The 18,707-nt window shown below is 40.3% G+C and overlaps 4 protein-coding genes and 1 non-coding gene across 8 annotated transcripts; 2 read left to right on the top strand and 3 right to left on the bottom strand.

Moving 5' to 3' along the window:
* Positions 1-1,706: 1,706 nt before the first annotated feature.
* Positions 1,707-4,307, bottom strand: LOC131878268 (vitamin D3 receptor-like). 4 transcript variants are annotated; one of them, XM_059224193.1, is made up of 2 exons: positions 4,206-4,307; positions 1,707-3,197 (listed from the first exon to the last, which is right to left on the bottom strand). In XM_059224193.1, exons 1-2 carry the CDS (start codon positions 4,211-4,213, stop codon positions 1,781-1,783), a joined length of 1,425 nt encoding a protein of 474 aa, XP_059080176.1. In that variant the 5' UTR covers positions 4,214-4,307; the 3' UTR covers positions 1,707-1,780. The 4 variants fall into 4 exon arrangements, with proteins under 4 accessions (XP_059080176.1, XP_059080175.1, XP_059080177.1 ...); XM_059224192.1 differs by lacking the exon at positions 4,206-4,307 and adding an exon at positions 3,512-3,982; XM_059224194.1 differs by lacking the exon at positions 4,206-4,307 and adding an exon at positions 3,289-3,427.
* A 5,250-nt stretch (positions 4,308-9,557) lies between these two features.
* On the bottom strand, positions 9,558-11,221 carry LOC131877871 (uncharacterized). Its single transcript, XM_059223686.1, has 4 exons — positions 10,965-11,221; positions 10,323-10,373; positions 10,155-10,202; positions 9,558-10,081 (listed from the first exon to the last, which is right to left on the bottom strand). The coding sequence occupies exons 1-4, from the start codon at positions 11,023-11,025 to the stop codon at positions 9,819-9,821; spliced, it is 423 nt and encodes a 140-aa protein (XP_059079669.1). The 5' UTR covers positions 11,026-11,221; the 3' UTR covers positions 9,558-9,818.
* A 1,716-nt stretch (positions 11,222-12,937) lies between these two features.
* On the bottom strand, positions 12,938-14,507 carry LOC131878642 (uncharacterized). The gene is made up of 2 exons (XM_059224716.1): positions 14,155-14,507; positions 12,938-14,083 (listed from the first exon to the last, which is right to left on the bottom strand). The coding sequence occupies exons 1-2, from the start codon at positions 14,422-14,424 to the stop codon at positions 13,211-13,213; spliced, it is 1,143 nt and encodes a 380-aa protein (XP_059080699.1). The 5' UTR covers positions 14,425-14,507; the 3' UTR covers positions 12,938-13,210.
* A 340-nt stretch (positions 14,508-14,847) lies between these two features.
* Positions 14,848-18,611, top strand: LOC131878640 (SCY1-like protein 2). The gene is made up of 7 exons (XM_059224708.1): positions 14,848-15,191; positions 15,261-16,187; positions 16,258-16,466; positions 16,546-16,702; positions 16,887-17,099; positions 17,364-17,583; positions 17,646-18,611. Exons 1-7 carry the CDS (start codon positions 15,029-15,031, stop codon positions 18,364-18,366), a joined length of 2,610 nt encoding a protein of 869 aa, XP_059080691.1. The 5' UTR covers positions 14,848-15,028; the 3' UTR covers positions 18,367-18,611.
* On the top strand, positions 17,157-17,286 carry LOC131878669 (small Cajal body-specific RNA 8). The gene has a single exon (XR_009373056.1). It is a non-coding gene; the product is annotated as a small Cajal body-specific RNA 8 (non-coding RNA).
* Positions 18,612-18,707: the final 96 nt, after the last annotated feature.

Here is an 18,707-nt window from a genome sequence, read left to right on the forward strand (position 1 = left end):
ACTTACAACACTGAGATACGATGCTAATTTCATGTTGGACTCGCCGATGATGACTGATGATGGTTTAAGCATGATTTATGAAATTTATACTAAAATCAAATCAGGCCAGCGGCTTCCCTGCCTCAATTCAGATGACTAAGGAAGAGGGTTCAACGTCTCTTGACCCCGCTTGATCTCCAAGAATGATCAGTCGAAGCCACCACCCTTCCTTATTGCCTAAGGTGCAGATTTTTGGCAAATAAATGACGCCTGCAGAGCCCTTGAAATAGCAATGGAAATTGGAAATAACATAACTTTGCGTTTACGTGGCATACAATCCTTTTTAGTTGTTTCGAAAGTGAAACTGTCGCAACGATGGTTTACTCAGAACTTCACAGATGTGGAAAAAACTCTGTGATAAATTCAATTTCGAATTATAAAGTCCACCTCTCTTCGTAGTTGGGCTTATTCATTGTTTAATGCGTGTCCGTCTAATATTCGATGCTACCGTTGATCCGGTAGCATCTTTCAAGTCAGACTTGGACAATTTTCTAACAAGCATTCCAGATCAGCCCTACATTCAAGGACTAGCTCGGTCTGCCAACTCAAATTCGTTGGTAGACCAAATATCATACCAAGTTTAAAAGGTAAAAAAACAATGAAAATATGACCTTTCATTTTGATAGTACTGGGGATTCCATTCCTTGTGGTGGTTAGAAAAAAAGCCGGTGAGAAAACAAACCAATACAAAAATTAAAAAAAAAATCACCTACTAGATGTTTCCCAAATATGGGACTGAGACATCGCTGTAAAGGGCAGGGTAGCCATTGTAATGTAAGTAAAATACATGGAATGGTTGCAACTAAGCCACGGAATAAGTTTGCTTTGCATAAAATACATGCCTTTTTTGCTATTTCCACCAAATTTCCCAACTCTCCCCAATTCAATCCAAGACATTGGGCGCAGGGTTCGCACAGAGAAGTATTATAAGCTCGGGAATTTCTAATACCGTTTTTCCATCGTGAATTTTTGTTTCATGCTTTCAAATTACAATAATCGTTGGTTGAGACCAGGAAAAAATCGTAGGCTGAGATGGCAAATACCTGAATGATATGTATTCCCAAAAAAATTGAATGTCTTACTTTTAAATTTAAAACTAACAATTGGTAAGTATTTTAAAAGAGGCTGAATATTCTAAAAATTGCATAAAATGTTTGGTTAAATCCTTTCGAAGATTTTCATTTTTAAAACGTTTTAAAGGAAAGTTTCAAATAAGAGCCAAATGATAAAAGTGAAGTCAACAAACCGGTTTTCTAGGGTTGATTGACATGAAGTTGTTCAAACTTTGGAAATTAAAACCATGTATTTCTGTTAGCTTGGCAAACAACTTGCCAAATAAACATGGCCAAGAATGGGAGTAATGCAGTGCCAAGGAAATAAGCAATATCACTGCTTATTAGAATAATATATTGACAGGAAATACAAATTTTAAAATTGTTTGAAAAAAAAAACACACATTGATTGGAGAAGTCTGGTCTGGAGGAGATATCCGTCATCTTGATTCTAGGAAAAGAAATTATAACAAGTAACGCCATGGCATTTTTTGGCGAGTGACGGTTCTGTAATGAATTACTCTTTTTGGCCAAAGTAATTGACCCTGTAATCCGTTCTTTTCATTGGGGAACGACAATCGCCCTGCAAATAGGTACGTAGAAAAAGTCTTGTACTTGTAAAGGTTGGAACAAGCAAAGGATTAGTTTATTCACATCAAATGCAATGAAAAAGACATGGATAAATTCACTTATGATGTAGTTGACACAGATTGGAGTGAGGCAAGGTCTTGCGATTTGATGGCTGCTGAAGTAAATTGTCGGGTGGCGTTAACAATGCTCATACTTCTTAAATCCCCCATGGCCTTTACCAGACTCCCAAAGATCGACCCAGCCATGGTTTGACCATACAGGCGATGAAGATAACGCTCTAATACATGAAGAAGAGACAACTGGCAGCCTTCGATCTCAGCTAAAAGACCCTGATCCAAGTCCACTCCGTCGGTACAAAGCAATACCACAAATGAGAACACTTTCAAGATGGTGGGATTGTGGTCCAGAAGGTTTCCCAAGCGTTCCATGTTTTCGGAAAACATCTCTTCAACATCCTGATTATGGTGGCATTGAATGGAGTTCCAATTCCAATACGTGATGGCCTTGGCAGACTTAATGGATTTTTCAGAACGACCGATCAAAAGCATGGACGCCTCTTTGTCATCAGCCCCGAGTGAAACTTTAATTTGATCCGAGGCACTCTCGGAGAAGAACGTAGCCCCATTGATGAGCACCATGGGATCTGCATTCTTCTTCAGCAATGCCATCTTCGTTTGAATGGGGAGGTTGAAGAACGTGTCAAAGCTGTTGGCAATTTTGGTCACCCTACTCACCATCAATCTGTACGCCGAGAGGGACGAAGACACCGAAATGGGAACATTATACAATGAGCTCACGATCATCTCCTTGATGATCACTTCTCCCAAAGAAACAGACAAGAACTGTTGGTCGTAAATACAAGTGATCTTTTGAATAAATCGTTCCTCATTCACATCCCCGGAGATGAGACGTGGGACCGTCACCTCTGGGCTTGAACTGTCGTTACTTGATCCACTCGACAACGGTGGCGAGTCGCGATCGTTGGATGAGGTGCTGGCTTCTCGAGAAATCCATTTGGCAGATCCCTCGTTACAGCTTTCATTATTTTTTGTGCTCGATGTTTGGTGGGAAGTGTCGGATATTTGAGCAATGATCGGGGGATTGTCGGGGTCTCCCGATTCCGGACTAACTTGCGAAACCCTCCGCCGATTTTGCCGATCCAAGCGCTCCTCTTTGGACAGAACCCAATTGCCATTCATGCCTACACTTAGGCAAGCTTCCCAGCGGCACTTTTGGCAATGCTTTCGGCTGATACCATTCATTTCGCAATTGTTATCCACAGAGCAATTAAAAAGATTGTAGACATTGTTCTGGATAGCTCGTCGGAAAAAGGCCTTGCAAGAAAAGCACACAATGGCGCCATAATGAAGATGCCGCGTGGCGGGCTCTTTGCAGACCCGGCACTTCTCGCTGAATTCCACGTGCGATGAGGCTCTCTTCGATTTCGTGGTTTGAGCTGAGGTTGAAGGAGTGGGATCTCTGTCGATGTTATCTCTTGCGTCCTCCATTGTCGATCTAAAAAGGAAATAATCACTTGTATTACTCACATGACAACGTATGTTACGTTTTGCAACCAAATTTGTCTTACGTAAACTTTGAATCCTACCAAGTATCACGCCGGCAACGTGGAAATCAGTGATCTCTAGTTGAAAATTCGAATTGAACTGAGCGTCATGTTGCTCAAAATCTGTATGTTGAGAAAGAGGGGTTGATAGGGGGGGTGCCCTTCCCTCCAGTTTCCCAACTGTTTTTCCAGGAAATCCCGAATCTCTTTCTCGTGACTCGTCGAGGGTTGGACGTACTTCGTGACTAGAGGGTACTCAACGTACCTGGTTGAACCCCATCTTTCTTGCGATGCGTAATTGCCATAGCTGGTCATTCAGCAACAATTAGAAAAATTTGAAGAATTGCGGATGTTCTTCATGGTGGACATCTCAAGCCAAAGGTTAATTTCCCGTCTCGATTGAAAGCTTCACGATGTTAGTTATTGGGAAAAGTCGGAGACCTAATCAATTACATTAAACTTGGAAGAGGGCCGTTTGGAACAGGGATTTGCAGATTTGGAGTTGTGACCAACTTTGACGATAGTGGTGTGAGGGTCTCTCCTAGGAGGAGACAATTTTTCGTATGTTGGTTAAAGTGATTTGATTTCAATTTTCGATTGGTTTGGTGTGCAGTTGATGAAAGTAAAACAAACAGCTAACCCCCGAAGATTATTTTCAACGAAGATGTTAGGAATCACTTATGAAGGCCAAATTTGGGAGGGGTTCGAATTGGAGCAAAACATACGCTTCCATGCATTGAAAGGGTACATCCTGCTTCATGATTGACCGACCTTTATTGAAGGATCAACAGAGGGTTGATGGGAAATAACGTGTTGTGGTGAAATACCGAAATAAGCCGACTACGGTCAAGGAGATTTGTACTCTCTGTATTGCTTCGACAAAAGAGCATAGAAATCACATGCTCGTTCGAAGATGAATGCAAACACTGTAATAGATATGAACATATGAAATGGCTTACGTTTCCATTTTTGCAAGACCTGAGGTCTCAAAGTCGAATGGAAGCTTAATGGTCTATTTTGGTGTCATAAGGAGTCCCAACAAGTTTACAACAAGTAAGTGTGACCAAACTTTGCTTCGGCATAATTGTGAGAGAAAAAGTCAGGAATCAGTGGAATATGGAATGGGGGGTACCGGAGTCGACGATTGGCATTTTACAATCTAGAAAGCGCTTCTTCTTCACATAAGACTGGGTCAATACGGCTACGCATTTCAAATTTCAGCTCAATCTAACGACTTGATCAACAGAAGTTATACTCTCTCGTAACGCAGTATATAAAGAGTACAGAATGAATGATTTAGGTGTCTTTTGGTAATCAATTATCAGAAGAGGGAATTCTGCGAAGAATTATACTGTACGGTGAGCTTTGAGAAGGCATAACTTTTGATCCTGTCGATTGATTGATGTGAAATTTGAAGTATGCAGTTGTGGGGATCTGGGACCAGTTTCATTTCACGAAGAACATAAGGCGTTGCCTGGATTTCGAAATGCCAATCGTCAAACCAAGCATCTTTCAATATATTTCAATAAAAGTCACATTTTTACTAATTCTTGTACACAATACATTCTTTAAATCTTGAAGAAGCAGTTTGTGGACATATTCTTGCTATCTTATAGCGTTTTATAAATGTTTTTTAATTCAAACCTGATGAAAGTTTTTTGTCCAATCTGATGATTTGTATTTTGGTTTGGTATTTCCTTCATTGCATTGAAAATTAGGCTACTGACTTCTTAATGAAATTATGAGTCATCAGAGAGCTTTTGCTTAAAAGCCCAAAACGGTAGGGAAATACTTCAAATGTTTCATCCAAATTTTGGCTTTGAGCAGAGAAAAAAATAATCTACATTTGAAGACGTGTCGATGCGTGATCTAAAAGACGACAGAAATAAGACAATGATCTTCTTACAAACAGTGTGAGTTCAAATCTTGGAGTCGGAAGTTAACGTTTTAAGGAAGGAGAAGTAATCTAGTGGTTGGTCCAATTTTGAAGTGACAAAGACGTTCCCGGTTTGACTGTCTCACTGCCCTTTCTTATTTTTCAAAACCAACCGACAAAGAACTAACCTTATATTGGACAATGGCATTATTTATCGGAAAAAAATAGAGAATGTGACTTTGCTGGCCGGCAAAGCTCATCCCTGTAACCTACGCAAGGAACCCAAAATAAGAATAGATTGAAATTGCTTGTAAAAATAGGTGGGCTTGAGGCTAAACTGGCCAGTTGGTTATTTGTTATTTAGATTGATGGCGCAACTGTACTGTTCAATGCTTACCACTAGGCTCCGACAAAAAATGTAATGTAGAGCAAAAATTCAAGAGGGCTGTACTAACCGGTTTCTGCAATTTCTTCTCGACGTGAAAACAACATATTTTTTTATAATCAATCAATGGGACTTTTAAGCTTTCAAGTTTATAGATAATGTGGCTAAGTTTTAGTTGAGTCAAAATGTGACAATTGAAAAATATCACGTTTATGTATATTGTATATCGAACATACAATGTACATCAAGGGTGAAAGTGCATTCAAATTTGTCAATACTCTGATTTCCCCAATGTTTGCCCTTCTTATGTCGCCATCATTTGGTCTTTTGAAAGCAAGGAAAAGCATCCAACCTGAATTACGGAACTCTGATTTTGAGTGTTAAGCGCAGGCAAGCAAAACAGGCCATCCCACAAACTTCTAGAAATATGGACTGCGAACGAGCTTCCCGCCAAATCGGCCTGCTCTGGGTCATAGCAAATTGGAGCCATTTTTCGAATTAATGTAATTAGATAAGATTCGTAGATCTCTTCAATTCAAGGCCAGTTATTTTATATGATTTACCTTTAAAGTGGTTCATTTCAGAGTTATGTTGTCTAAAGCTTATGTAGCTGACCAAGAGCAGGCCGAAAATTTGAACTTTATCTAATGCTTACAACATAACTTTGGACTTATCTCCTAAGTTCCATCAGCATAGTTTTTGGCTCAAGTTGGGCCAAGTCCATATATTCAACAAGATCTTGTGGTCGCATCTAGTGCTTATTTGGAATAAAGTGTACAGTTTAGGAGATAAGAAAGTTTTGCTTGCGTTCACAGTCCACATCTCTAGAAGTCCGTGACCAAGCTCACCGTGATCAACTCAATTTTTGTTGCTTTTAAGGCACACTTGGACAGATTTTGTATGCTTTGGAGTTCAATTTTTGAGCCTCTTGGAAGACATTCAAATTTGAATATAAACCCATTTAATCCTCAGCTTGTGGGAAATGGATGTTAGGGTCCCTCACATGAAATAAAATCCTCAGGCAGATTCCAACCCAAGATAGCCAATGCACATGTGGCTCATATTACCCCAGCCTGATACTACCACGGCTCGTGGGGCTGCTGACGATATTGTGCATATACTGTAATTACTTTAAAAACGACCTACATTCCGAAGAGGAGATTGTAGTCAAAAAGCAAAAAAAAAATCACTTGGGTTGGGTCAGGCCCAATGGAAACTGAAGAGCTCACGTTGATCCCACGTGTTCCAGATCTGCTCAGTTTTTTTATGTTCATTTAGATAACCAGCCTTTCTTAAATAAATAGCCTTTTCCAGCTCGAAAGCGCTTTACGGTGCAAATGAGAAAAGGGATAGATTCCAATAAGACATAATACTAAAAATTCGGCGTAGATGGTGGCAAGACGCGGAAAATAGTTATCTTCACGAGAGCTAGATGAAGGTTCTTTGAAAATTTCAAGCAAATCCACCAAAACTCACACTAAGCGCAAAATCCAAATTAAGACGAAGCCGTTTATGTGACCTTAGCTTAGGAATGATCTTAGCCACATGATAAAGACTAAAAAATTGCCTACCTGAAACTCAAAAGTCGATGTACGGAAAAGATAGAATAAATACAAAGCACTTCAAGGGGCATCATGACAGATGACATGCGGTCGCATTTCTGTTTTGTGCTAATCATTCGTTTTGAAAAACAACATCATCATCATCAACAACAGCAACCATCTCCTCAAATGTTTAGTGACCCTTACATATTATGAACCTTCCAATGTTGATCCAAATTTGATTTTCAGAACCACTCTATCGTACAAAGGGAGTGTCTCCTTAGCTGGTAGCTTATTTTCCCTCACATTTTCTTCAAATAAACGTTTTCTCTGTAATGTAATCTCATTGGTAAACAAAAAATGTTCTCAGAAGTGAGCAAAGAAAACTCTTGTGACGATAGACTTGAAAAGCAGGATTGCTTAAGGCTTTTTTACCAATCATTTCAAACGTGGCTCAACTATTTGAATATCAACGGAGCAAATATTGCTAGAAAGCAGTTTCAAAAACTATTCATCGTTGCTCCAAGAGATCCGTGTGGTTGATTACGGTGCTTTGAATACTGCTAGGTAACTTTCAACAATGCTCTCCAGATGTTGAAAGAAGGTATTTTACAGCAGCAAATAGGGAAGAATAAATGGTTGCCCATTAAAGAAGGATAAAATGCCACTAAAAAGAAACTTATCGGCACATCCGATAAAAATTGACACTTATCAAAAACGTCAAATCTGATATCTGCGCTTTCAGTTTATATCTCAAGAGCATAAATCAAGCGGCTGCTTAGCTTTCAGTAGTTGAGCGGATCAGTTTTCGTCAAAAAATACTTTGTTAAGTGCATAATACGATACGTTTTTTTAATCCCTCGACGTTGGATGTTTGGACACATTACAAATTTTCATAGTTCAAAAGTTACTTGTCAGATGGTTATTGCTCGAAATTGGTTTGAAACGGTCGAAAAAGATATGGAAAGTATGATCGCAAATGCCTAAAAGCATGTGATAGCGTATAGATCATATTTTTCATTGACACATAATAATTTCTCAAAAAAAACACGAACTTGATCCTTTTATTCTTTTGGTCCTTGCATTTCAAACTGTAACTTCTTTTAGGGCAAATTTCTGCTTGTCTCACCCGTATTCCTTGATCTTTCTCAAATAAAACTGCTAGCCCCTAACCACACCCACAGTCGGAGAACCAATCTAATACGGACTAGAAGCCTGCCTATCGGAATAATAGAAGGACGATGTGATGGCCAGCTTCGCTGACCGGGTTAGGCTCACCCATCCGACCTTAGCACTCCGAATGCAGAAAAATAATAATTGCACAATGAAATAGAAGCGACCGATTTCTTTGCAAAACTAATAAGGTAATGGTTAAGAGCTATTAAACCCGTTACATGGTTTAAGATGAATTTCTTTCCTCAATCTCTCTTCACATGTGATGTCCTCATACATCGCCCAACAGGTTGTTTAATGGAACATATTTTTGGTTCCCTTCTCGGTCCTTACCTTGAAACGCTTGAAATGAAAATCAGTCGTGGCTTCGTCTGGGTTGTGCCTCTAAACTCGTCTGGACTCAGCAAGAGCTCCCCGCACACTAACAAGTTTACACATAAACTGTTTTCCTTATGAATTGTCATAGAGTCAGTCTCCAGAGCGTTTGGAAGGCTGACTGTCAAGATGGATCTTGTAGTACCACCCTAAGTTCACCTCGACTACCTACTTGTGTCGTAAGCTCTATCTTCTTATGAGTGAGTTTCAACCCCTCCCCCCTCGCTCCCTTCCCTCTGTTTCATGTTCTTCCCTTCATTCCAAGTTCCTGGGTTCGACGATCCAATCGGGTGGTGGATCTTGGATGAATGGAGGATGAAGGGGAAGCACCATGAGGACCATGACCAGCAAGACGAGAGTACGTTGGAGATAGGAGAAACTCAAGGATAGCGTGTAATCTCTCTTTTCAAAAATATCTACTGTATGTAGTGGTGGCAAAAACAACTGTATGACTATAATCGTATGGTGTTTTGAGAGCAAGTTCTGTTTTAGAAATTCATTTGATTATTATGTGGCTTTTTCAAACTGAAGTACAGGAATGTTTCCTTTTGGTGAATGATCGGAACAAATATTGAGCCAGGCCTTTAGGTTTTTAATGGTATTTCAGGCTTTTGTTTGTTTATGATTGAATGGCACACATAAGTGTATACAATGGTTATTTATCGAAGCGAATCGATATTTGATATTTGACACTCTAGGTCTGACGAAAAGTGCTTTTCAACAAACTGGAAATTATGAAATGAATATAACACTGTAAAGTGCAAAGTATGTGTCGAACATTCCACAAGAACATCCACTTTTTGTTGTAAGCAATGGGTTCTCGGTCTTTGATTGGGTTTTGATTTAAAACACGGGGGAAAAGGGTTTGTTACACGCTACTGTTTTTGGTCTTTTGATAAATGGCCACATGATCGAATGTGGGATTCAGTTCGAATCCCTGTTTTGAGAGTAATAATTTTAATTCCCATCTATTTCGACATGTTTCAACAACAACAATATTTCAGAAGCATGGAGTCTATTGAACAAAAAAAAACTGTAGGCAACAGAATTGACCCTTCAATTAACTAATGTTAGACAGTGTTTGAACATTCGTAAATTGAGACTCCCCAGAGTTAAAAAAAAACCAAAACAAACACCAATGGTCTCATGCGTTAAATATGTTTCTCTTATTATTGAACATCACAAGAGGAAGCCAACACTAATGATGTAAATCTTGAGGTTTTCAGCATTGTCCTTTGATTCCAGTAGCATACATGGATCCACGATCGGAATCCAATGTGCCCACGTTACGATAGAAAAGACGGCAAAGTCCCTGCGAGTCATCATCATGAGATCCGGCGGGATTGAAGCGATAATGTTCGAATGCCTTGCAAGTGGAACGGGATTGAGAGCAAATGCTTTTGCATTCTCCAAGGGTTCTTCTTGAAGCATTAGGTTTGTCCACACCACTCATTCGCTTTCCAAATACAGTCTTCATGCAGGGTTCTACATAAAAAATTAATAGATTTGAAAAGTGTCCATTGAACAATGGATGATGATTGTAACAATTCTCTCTCACCAGAGCGATCTTCTTCAGTATCCGTTGGCTCATAAGGAATGGGACTAACTACAAAGAAATGATAAGCAACAATGATTTGGTTATAACTCATTTCATGGGAGAATGGTGGAAATTAGAGCTAATACTGCATGATGGTGGTAATTTTTACTTACTGTTACGACTACTTACGGGCATTATCAGCATCGAATTGGAGCCAGCCATTGGGGGTCTCTTCCACGTCTACAACAGATCCATATTAAAGTAAGCAAGACATCAGAGTTGAAACTAGATTTGAATGATTTCTGTACCAAAATGAGTTAAAAAATAAAAAGGAGGATAATTGAGCAAAAATGAGATCAAAATGAGAAACACGAAATGGAATAAAACAACATTCTTTCGTTGCCTAAAAATTGTGTGGCTAAAATCGGTATAGAAATTACAAAGTTTTTTTGCAATATTTTATGTCTTGCGTTCAAGAATGTGATTGAAGTAAGGCTAAATACTATGGATTGAAAAGACATTGTTCTTTTCAAAACTTAACTTAAGGGTAAACAGTTTACAATGCAGCGCTGATTGAACCAAAATCCTTTAGGATCCTTATGATAAAAATAGCTTATGAAAATTACGTTATTCTTTGATTAAGAAAAACTGACAGAAACCTCAATTTCGGCCTTAATGCAATTTTCTTCCGCGAGCTTTTAGTTTTAGTTGTTCGTGTTTGAGTGTGAGTTTAAGTTTTTATTTACTTGGCTCTCGGCCCCATTGTTGAGAAGTTAATGAAATTGTTAAAATCTGAAAAAGTATTGCAATCAACAAAGTTTGTTGACTTACCCACAGGAATGGCAACGGCCACAGCCAACAACATGCTTGAAGCAATAATGAGGATATTCATTGTGAAAGTGCTTGAAAAGGACCTTTTCAGGGCAGACAATCGAGCTTGAATGAGCCGTTGAGGCACTGAGGGTCCCTTTTTAGATTGATTTCCTTTACAGAAAGCCCAACCGCCAAGAAGATACTTAGATTTAGGCAATTGTTTAAAAAAAAAACAACTGTCTGAAACACTTGTTTGACTTATGATAATGACGGTGTTATATTCATCATGCCTGTCCAAGCATTATCTAAAAACTGAAACATACTCTCAACATTGCGCGTATTTTTCTTAGAGTGTAGTATTCTTAACGAACGCTTAACGATCTGTTTCCTTTTCTACTTTACACAAGTGCATAGATTTGGCCAGCTCTTTAACAAGGAAAAGAAGCCTTGTTCAATAAGGACCTTTGCACGAATTTCCTTACTTGTCAAGATCAATCGATCCAAAAATAAATGATAATTTGATGATTGTGAAGGGAAACTGTCGGTTCATTGAGGGATGATGTGTTTGTTTGCGCTAATTTATATAAGTTTGTATCAAGATGTCACGATTTCATCAAAAAAAAAGAAGTCTTTCAAATTAGTCGAGGATCTCCTAAACGTTCATTTCCGAAAGATGAATTTGAAAGAGTAAATCTTCCATTTGGTACCAATTGAGTCATTTGACCAACAACAGATTACATGCATCTTTAATCAAACCATGATTACTTCCTCAAAAGATGATCTTCAAGTTTGAGCAATCCTTCTTATCTGTCAATTTTTGGAAATGCCACTCAGATTCCAAGTCAAAAAGTCAGGGGGAAAAAGTTTCCAAATAAAAGAATGCGTGTGTGTTGATCATGTCAGCCAAAACCCGTTTTTTTTTAATCTGGAGTACATGAACAATTGTAAATATACTTAGTGTCTTTGAAGTTTCAACTAAACAGAGCACTGGCTTCGATCACATAAACAAATGCATCTAAAGCAAATCCCCGTTACACAACCAATGCGAGTTTACTAGAATAGGAAATACCAGTGATCTTTCTTTACCAAGAGCTTTAGGTTTGATTGCCTTTGCTTTTTGTTGAAGTGGTATAACCCCAGATAAATGGATTGATTTTACCCCCTTGTTGCAAACAACCATATATCACAAGATCTGTTCGGTTGTTCACGGTAAAACAACATTGGATTGGTGAGAGTGACGCTTCTCATGTTAGAGCTCTATCTATCTTCAGTTTGGACAGCAACGAGTCCTTCAAATGAATGATAATGATTAAAGTTGTTCCCTTCAGCCTTTTTGCGTAAAAGAATGACTATGTAAACCACTTTATAAATCAAAATGATGACCTAGCTCACTCTTTTGCCTCATGACGGGAATGCTATTGTCGATTGAAAATGAGAGAATTTTTGGCGTTAACATGTACCAACTACTAAATGAAAGAAGCCAAAGCCAGAAATACATGAATTGCCACATAAGAAAGTAAGATGAATTGCGTCGTTAAGACAAAATTCAAAAGCAATGACTCAACTCGAGTCCTTTTCTGATACATTTATTATACGATTGGGTGAAAATAAATCAGTGATACTAGGCCATGATTAGTCTGCAACTTTATGACTTACTCGAAACTGATCTACTTTGTCTGTTGTTTACTGCAAATGATGATACTTTATTTGTGAATGTGGCTTGGCATTTATCACCTTTGGGCATTTGAGTTGTAAACTGGTTTCAAAGATGCCAAACAGTATGGACTACGTAAACTTCATTTGATTTGTTGTTGTCCGCAGGATATGCATTTTTCTCGGACAATGCGCTGTTTTGTACAACATACAGAAGATTAATCAGGTTTTCATTAATATTACCATTTTCTGTGGAGGGCTCATGGGCCCCAAACGGGTTGTGGTGTTGCCATGTACTTGCTATCAATACAAACGATTATTGTCAGTGCAAACTCGGTGCTTTTTGCGGGTCAGTATGATGTTATAAGTTTGGATGGTTTATTTTATGTAGGCTACTTAATAACAATAACTGTTAAGGAATTCTACAGTATTTCATTGATTGATTGAGTGGTTGGTTGGTTGGTTGGTTGGTATTGGGCTAGGCTACCAGAATGTATAGCTGAGAATGGCAAGACAGTGTGTCAACGAAGAGTACTGTGACGTTGTAGGGGATATCACAGATGGGTTTGAACTGCCATCTTTAAGTCCATCGCATCAAAATGCCGAACCCATCACATGTCATTGTACATGCCATCAATGAGAAAGTCGTTCATTCTGCGGTACTCGCGTCGCCGACGAATCGCATCCAAGCGTTTGAATCCCAGAAAGCCCACCACGGACAACAGAATCACGGCAAAGAATACACCCACTATAAGGGAAGTGGATGGGGTGGGGTCTTTGGCCCCAACCTTTTGGATGTCGGGCGCATCGGTCGAGATAGTTTTGGGCGAGGGAATTTCCACTTTTGGGGTATTCTGCAGAATTGGGTTGGATTGTAAGCCCACAGGGTCCGTACCTGTCTGCGGCCCTTGGGAGGAAGGCAGTGAGGAATCATAATCTTCGACACCTTTCTTGGGAACCACTTTATTCTCCCTCTCAAAATCAATGACACCCTTCTTAGGAACCACTGGCGTATCCAATGTCGGGATGGCTTCTTTTTTAGGCACAATGTTGGACCCTTCGTCCATTTCTACGCCCTTTTTAGGGACAACTGAAGATTCTGATGATTCCTCTACGCCCTTTTTGGGCACAACTTTGGTGTCGTCGTCCATTTCAACACCTTTCTTTGGGACCACCGACATCTTGCTCTTGCTCTCTCTAGGGACCACCCCCCGGACTGACTCTGACAAGGGTTCCATCTCAGGAATGTCATTGGGACTGGAAGTGTTGATTTCGGACCACTCGGACCCATCTGGCATTTGAGTGGTATCCCCTGGTTTCAAAGATCCCATTATGGTTGAATCCTGAGATCGGAGGGTGTTTAAAAGTTTCTGTTTGAATTCGTTTTTCGCTGGTTCAAACTCTTGGTTCTCACTTTTTGAGATCACTGATGGGTTTGTTGTAGGTTCCACGTGATCCGCATCTAATGTAGATGTTGTTGTGACCTGTTCAAATGATTGAGAAATAGAACATGAGTCAGACTCTCCTTCCGAAATATTCTGTACTTTCAACTTACTTCATTTTCACTGGACTGCTTTCCCAAGTTTTGTGCCATGGTTGGGTCTCCTCTGGGCGGATATTGAGGCCAGGCCCAGACCATGGGCACCACCAGGCCAATCCAAATTACCGGTAGGATCTTCATAGTATTTATAGAACAACGTTTCGATTGTGTTGATGTAACACCTACATAACTCCCAGCCTCCAAGGTCTGTCTGCATCTAGGTGCTTCCACTTGAATTTGGTGTTGATTGGTTGGTTGGTGGTTAGCTTGGGTGTATGGAAGCATGGATGGCGGAATGGCGCTTCATTGTCAAGCGACCGACCGACTGCTGGAGAATGAATCTGTCTGCTACCTGCGGCCCTGTGGGAAATATCATGAACCAACTTTAAGTATGCTCGGCACATTTGGAGGTCACTAGGAGAAGTTTTGAGATGATTTTTGACGTTAGATATAGCATTTAATGTCCCTTGAATGATTTGTGAAATATATTTTTATGGAAAATTAACAATGAATTAAGTATTAACCTTATGGATTGGAATAACTGACGCACATCTTATTTGACTAGATGGATTGCAAGCCCCATCGCAAAATCATAGAGTTGTCAATACGTTAATCAAGTCTATTCCATTCAGATGATTAGGTGCTTATACAATGTCTTAATTTCTCATGGCCTTTTTTCTTCTTGTTGATTTTGACGTTGGATGACCACCTGTGAGCTGCTCACTTTGGTCCCTCGCCCTTTATCACTGGCCTTGGACTACAACAAACAGGATTGGCTCGCGTCAGATCCTCACAATCCTGTCAAAGTGAACAGATGGTTACATCTAACCAGTTCTTATTCAGCACAAATCCATTGGGAAAGGGCCCTATCCTGAAATATCCGTGAATCATGGCCTTCAATATGGGTGCCCTAAAGGGCTTTGCTAATAGCTTGTCCAATTCGGTGTCCTCTACGGTGTTCTCAACATATTCTGCCGTGAAGGATGTCTTGCCTGGAAACCCCGTGACCCGGGAATATGAAGTGGGTGAGCACGTTGCATCTGCTGGACCAGGTTAGATGACATGAATCTGTGAAGGGATTGAATGAATGGCATTTGAGTGTGATTGTTATTCCTTTTTAGGATTGATATGGAAAGTATTCAGTGGGTATAAGAAGTCTACTAAACAAGCTGCTGCCGTTTTTGTGCTTGAGAAACGCATTTTGGATCGATTTGAGCGCCCAGAACGAGACTATTTGCTGGAGGTGTTCCGGAAAGCCGTGTCTCAACTGACCCGACTCCGTCATCCGCAAATTCTAACTGTGCAACATCCGTTAGAGGAATCTCGCGATTGCCTTGCTTTTGCCACGGAGCCGATCTTCTGTTCCTTGGCCAATGTATTAGGTCGGACTGAGAATATGCCCTCGCCGGTTCCACCGAATATCAGAGATTATAAAATGTTTGATGTCGAGATCAAGTATGGACTCATGCAATTGAGTGAAGGCTTGGCCTTTTTGCATGACAGTGTTAAAATGTTACATCGCAACATATCACCGGAAAGTATTATTGTCAATCATCAAGGGGCGTGGAAGATTTTTGGCTTTGACTTTTGCATTCCAAATACAGCCCCCGCCAATCAACCCCCGTTATGGGCTTTCCCAGAATATAATCATGGCACATCCGTGGAATTCGGTTACCCGGATATGGACTTCCTCGCTCCGGAATATGCTCTGTCCGGAGAATGTAAAGCGTCAGCGGATATGTTCAGTGTAGGCATGATAGCCTTTACTTTGTACAACACCAAACCTTTGTTCTGCAATTCGGGCAATTGGGGTATTTATAAAAAACATGCACAAGAGCTGAGAAGCCTCAGGGAATCCAATTTGCAACTGATTCCTCCCGATTTGAAGGAGTACCTGAAGCTGTTGTTGAATGTCACTCCCGAGTTGAGACCTGATGCGGCTCAATTTGCCAAAATTGGATTTTTTGACGACATTGGCGTTAAAACGTTGAACAATTTAGATTCCCAATTCCAATGGGACAACCTTCAGAAGTCCCAATTCTATAAAGGTACGTAGAGCATTCTTCATTGAATGCTTTGAAGACATGCGAATAATCTGACAATGACATCTTTCAACAGGTTTGCCAGTTATAATTCCAAAATTACCGCATCGAGTTGCTCTTCACCGGGTCGTTCCATGCCTGTCTAAAGAGTTTGTAAACCCTCCCATGGTTCCTTTTGTGCTGCCTGGGGTTCTGCAGATTGCCGAAGAAGCGTCGAAACCAGATTTCGAGGCTTACATTCTGCCTGATCTCAAAAAGGTTATGAGGCTCACTGAACCGGTTCAAGTGAGTTTTTCTCCTTATGCAAAAGTTGATTGATAACCAGTGAGATCCATGTTGAACAAAGCTTGATTTTGTCCCTTAGATCTTATTGATTTTCATGCAACGAATGGAGCTTCTTTTGGCCAAAACCCCTCCCACTGATGTTAAAAACGACGTTCTGCCAATGATCTACCGGGCCTTGGAGTCTGATGCTTCTCAGATCCAGGAGCTCTGTCTTTCCATAATCCCAGGATTCGCAGGTACGTCAAATGTCATCTTGTGCCTTTGAATTAACGATTGCTTTCACCATTTCGCCATTTCACCATTTTGTGTTCTTTGATCTTTATTGCTAAAATCAGCTAAGGGTGAGTGGTTTGGTGTTTTTAAAGTTCTCGAGTTAATCAAATCATGGAAAAGGAAATTAATGATGCTTTTCGACACTAGGATTGCTGGATTATCAGGCGATGAAGAATGCTCTCTTACCCCGGATAAAAAAACTCTGCATTTCCACAACCCTCTTGTCTGTTCGGGTCAATTGCTTGATTTGCATTGGAAAGCTGTTAACCACTCTTGATAAGTGGCTAGTCATTGACGAGATCCTTCCCATGATGCAGCAGATCCCATCTAGAGAACCCGCTGTAATAATGGGGATCACTGGTAAGGAACAAGAATCAAGACCTGTCCTTGTGATAAAGTTTTGTTTTATTATTCTCACGGAGGTGTTACAGATAATCCTGATAGTTACAGATTACGTAAGGACACTTGCACCTCCTATATTAATTTGCTCTCTGATGACTGGGTTACTTTGAGATCAAGTGCCCAGACAGATACGGAGTAGACAATCATCCATACAATAGTTCAGAAAATCAAGATAGTACAGGATGTCAATGCTAAAGTTTTGGATTTTTAAACATGTTCCAGGTGTCTATAAATTGGCATTTACGGATGATAAACTTGGCTTGACGAAGGAGGTGATAGCCGCCAAGGTCCTACCCTTCCTGTTTCCTTTGTCCATTGAAAATGGTCTCACTCTACCTCAGTATAACGTGATAATGACGTTAATCAGGCAAATGATTGCCAAAGTCGAGGAGGAGCACTCTGCCAAACTGGAACAATTGACTTCTTTGCAAAACGAGCAAAGGTACGAAAGACCATTCGCAAATGGTTGAACCCTCTAATTTATTCCGTCTGCATTGCTTTCAGGTCGGCTCTGCAAATCAGCATGTCCGAAAATACCCAAGTTCGCCCGGATCAACTGATTGCCAACCCTTCAGGCTCAGCCAGTGCTATGGATGACATGTTCTCCGGCCTTGGTTTGGGTTCTTATGTTCAGAAGAAAGACACAGGGGCAATTGCCACGGGTCTGATGTCCTCTTACAGTCCAGATATGTCTAAAAACACAGGACAACAAGGTCAGGCCAAGGCCATGTCGCTGGAAGAGAAACGTCGCTTAGCTCAACAGTCCGAGAACATCAAAAAACTCGATCATCAACCCCGACTTAGTCCAGCACCAACTTCCATGAGCCCTCGAATATCTTCGACAGGATCAAGCGGAAAAGATTTGACCTCTTCCTTGATGGAACGAAATCTGACTCAAATGAAGAGTAGCCAATCTTTAACTCAATTTCCCACGACGACTCCCAATTATGGGCAGATGTCGTCGTTCAATTCAACCATGATGAGTTCCAATAATCAGTCAGATTGGGGTATGGCGAAGCCTTCGCAGGCTAGTAAGCCGGATTTGTCGGCTTTTGATTCGCTTTTGACTCCCATGGCAAGTGGTCAGAAACAGAGTATGAATTCCATGCTTTCTCCCATGGGAATGATGAGTGGGCCTAGATCTGGACAAGGAATGCCTGGGATGACCACTAATCTAGGAGTGAAGCCCCTTTCGCCCAATGATATATCCGATCTTCTGAGCTAAAGTGACATTTGATAACAATTATTTTATGCCATATCAACCATTTTTCGTGGCAAATTTAATTTTTGTTGATGTTTGGGCATTCATTCCAATCACTTCGTTACAAGATTTCAAGCATTTAAGGTATTTCTGTATCTTCCTTGCGCAAAGATTTATTATGCGCTTGTCGTGACTCTATCACTAAAAGTTGCCAAGTCTCGGACAAAGATTCCCTCGTTTCAGGATTATTAAATATTTTGATGCTGAAATGATCCTGATGAATATTTTACATTAAGATACAGGTATTGTAATCGGTTCAATAGAAAGGGTGAAATTCAGAATGTTGGGTGACATTGCAAAAATCT

The sequence above is a fragment of the Tigriopus californicus genome, chromosome 3 (genome assembly GCF_007210705.1).
Source record: "Tigriopus californicus strain San Diego chromosome 3, Tcal_SD_v2.1, whole genome shotgun sequence".
In the NCBI taxonomy this organism is placed as follows: Eukaryota; Metazoa; Arthropoda; class Copepoda; order Harpacticoida; family Harpacticidae; genus Tigriopus; species Tigriopus californicus.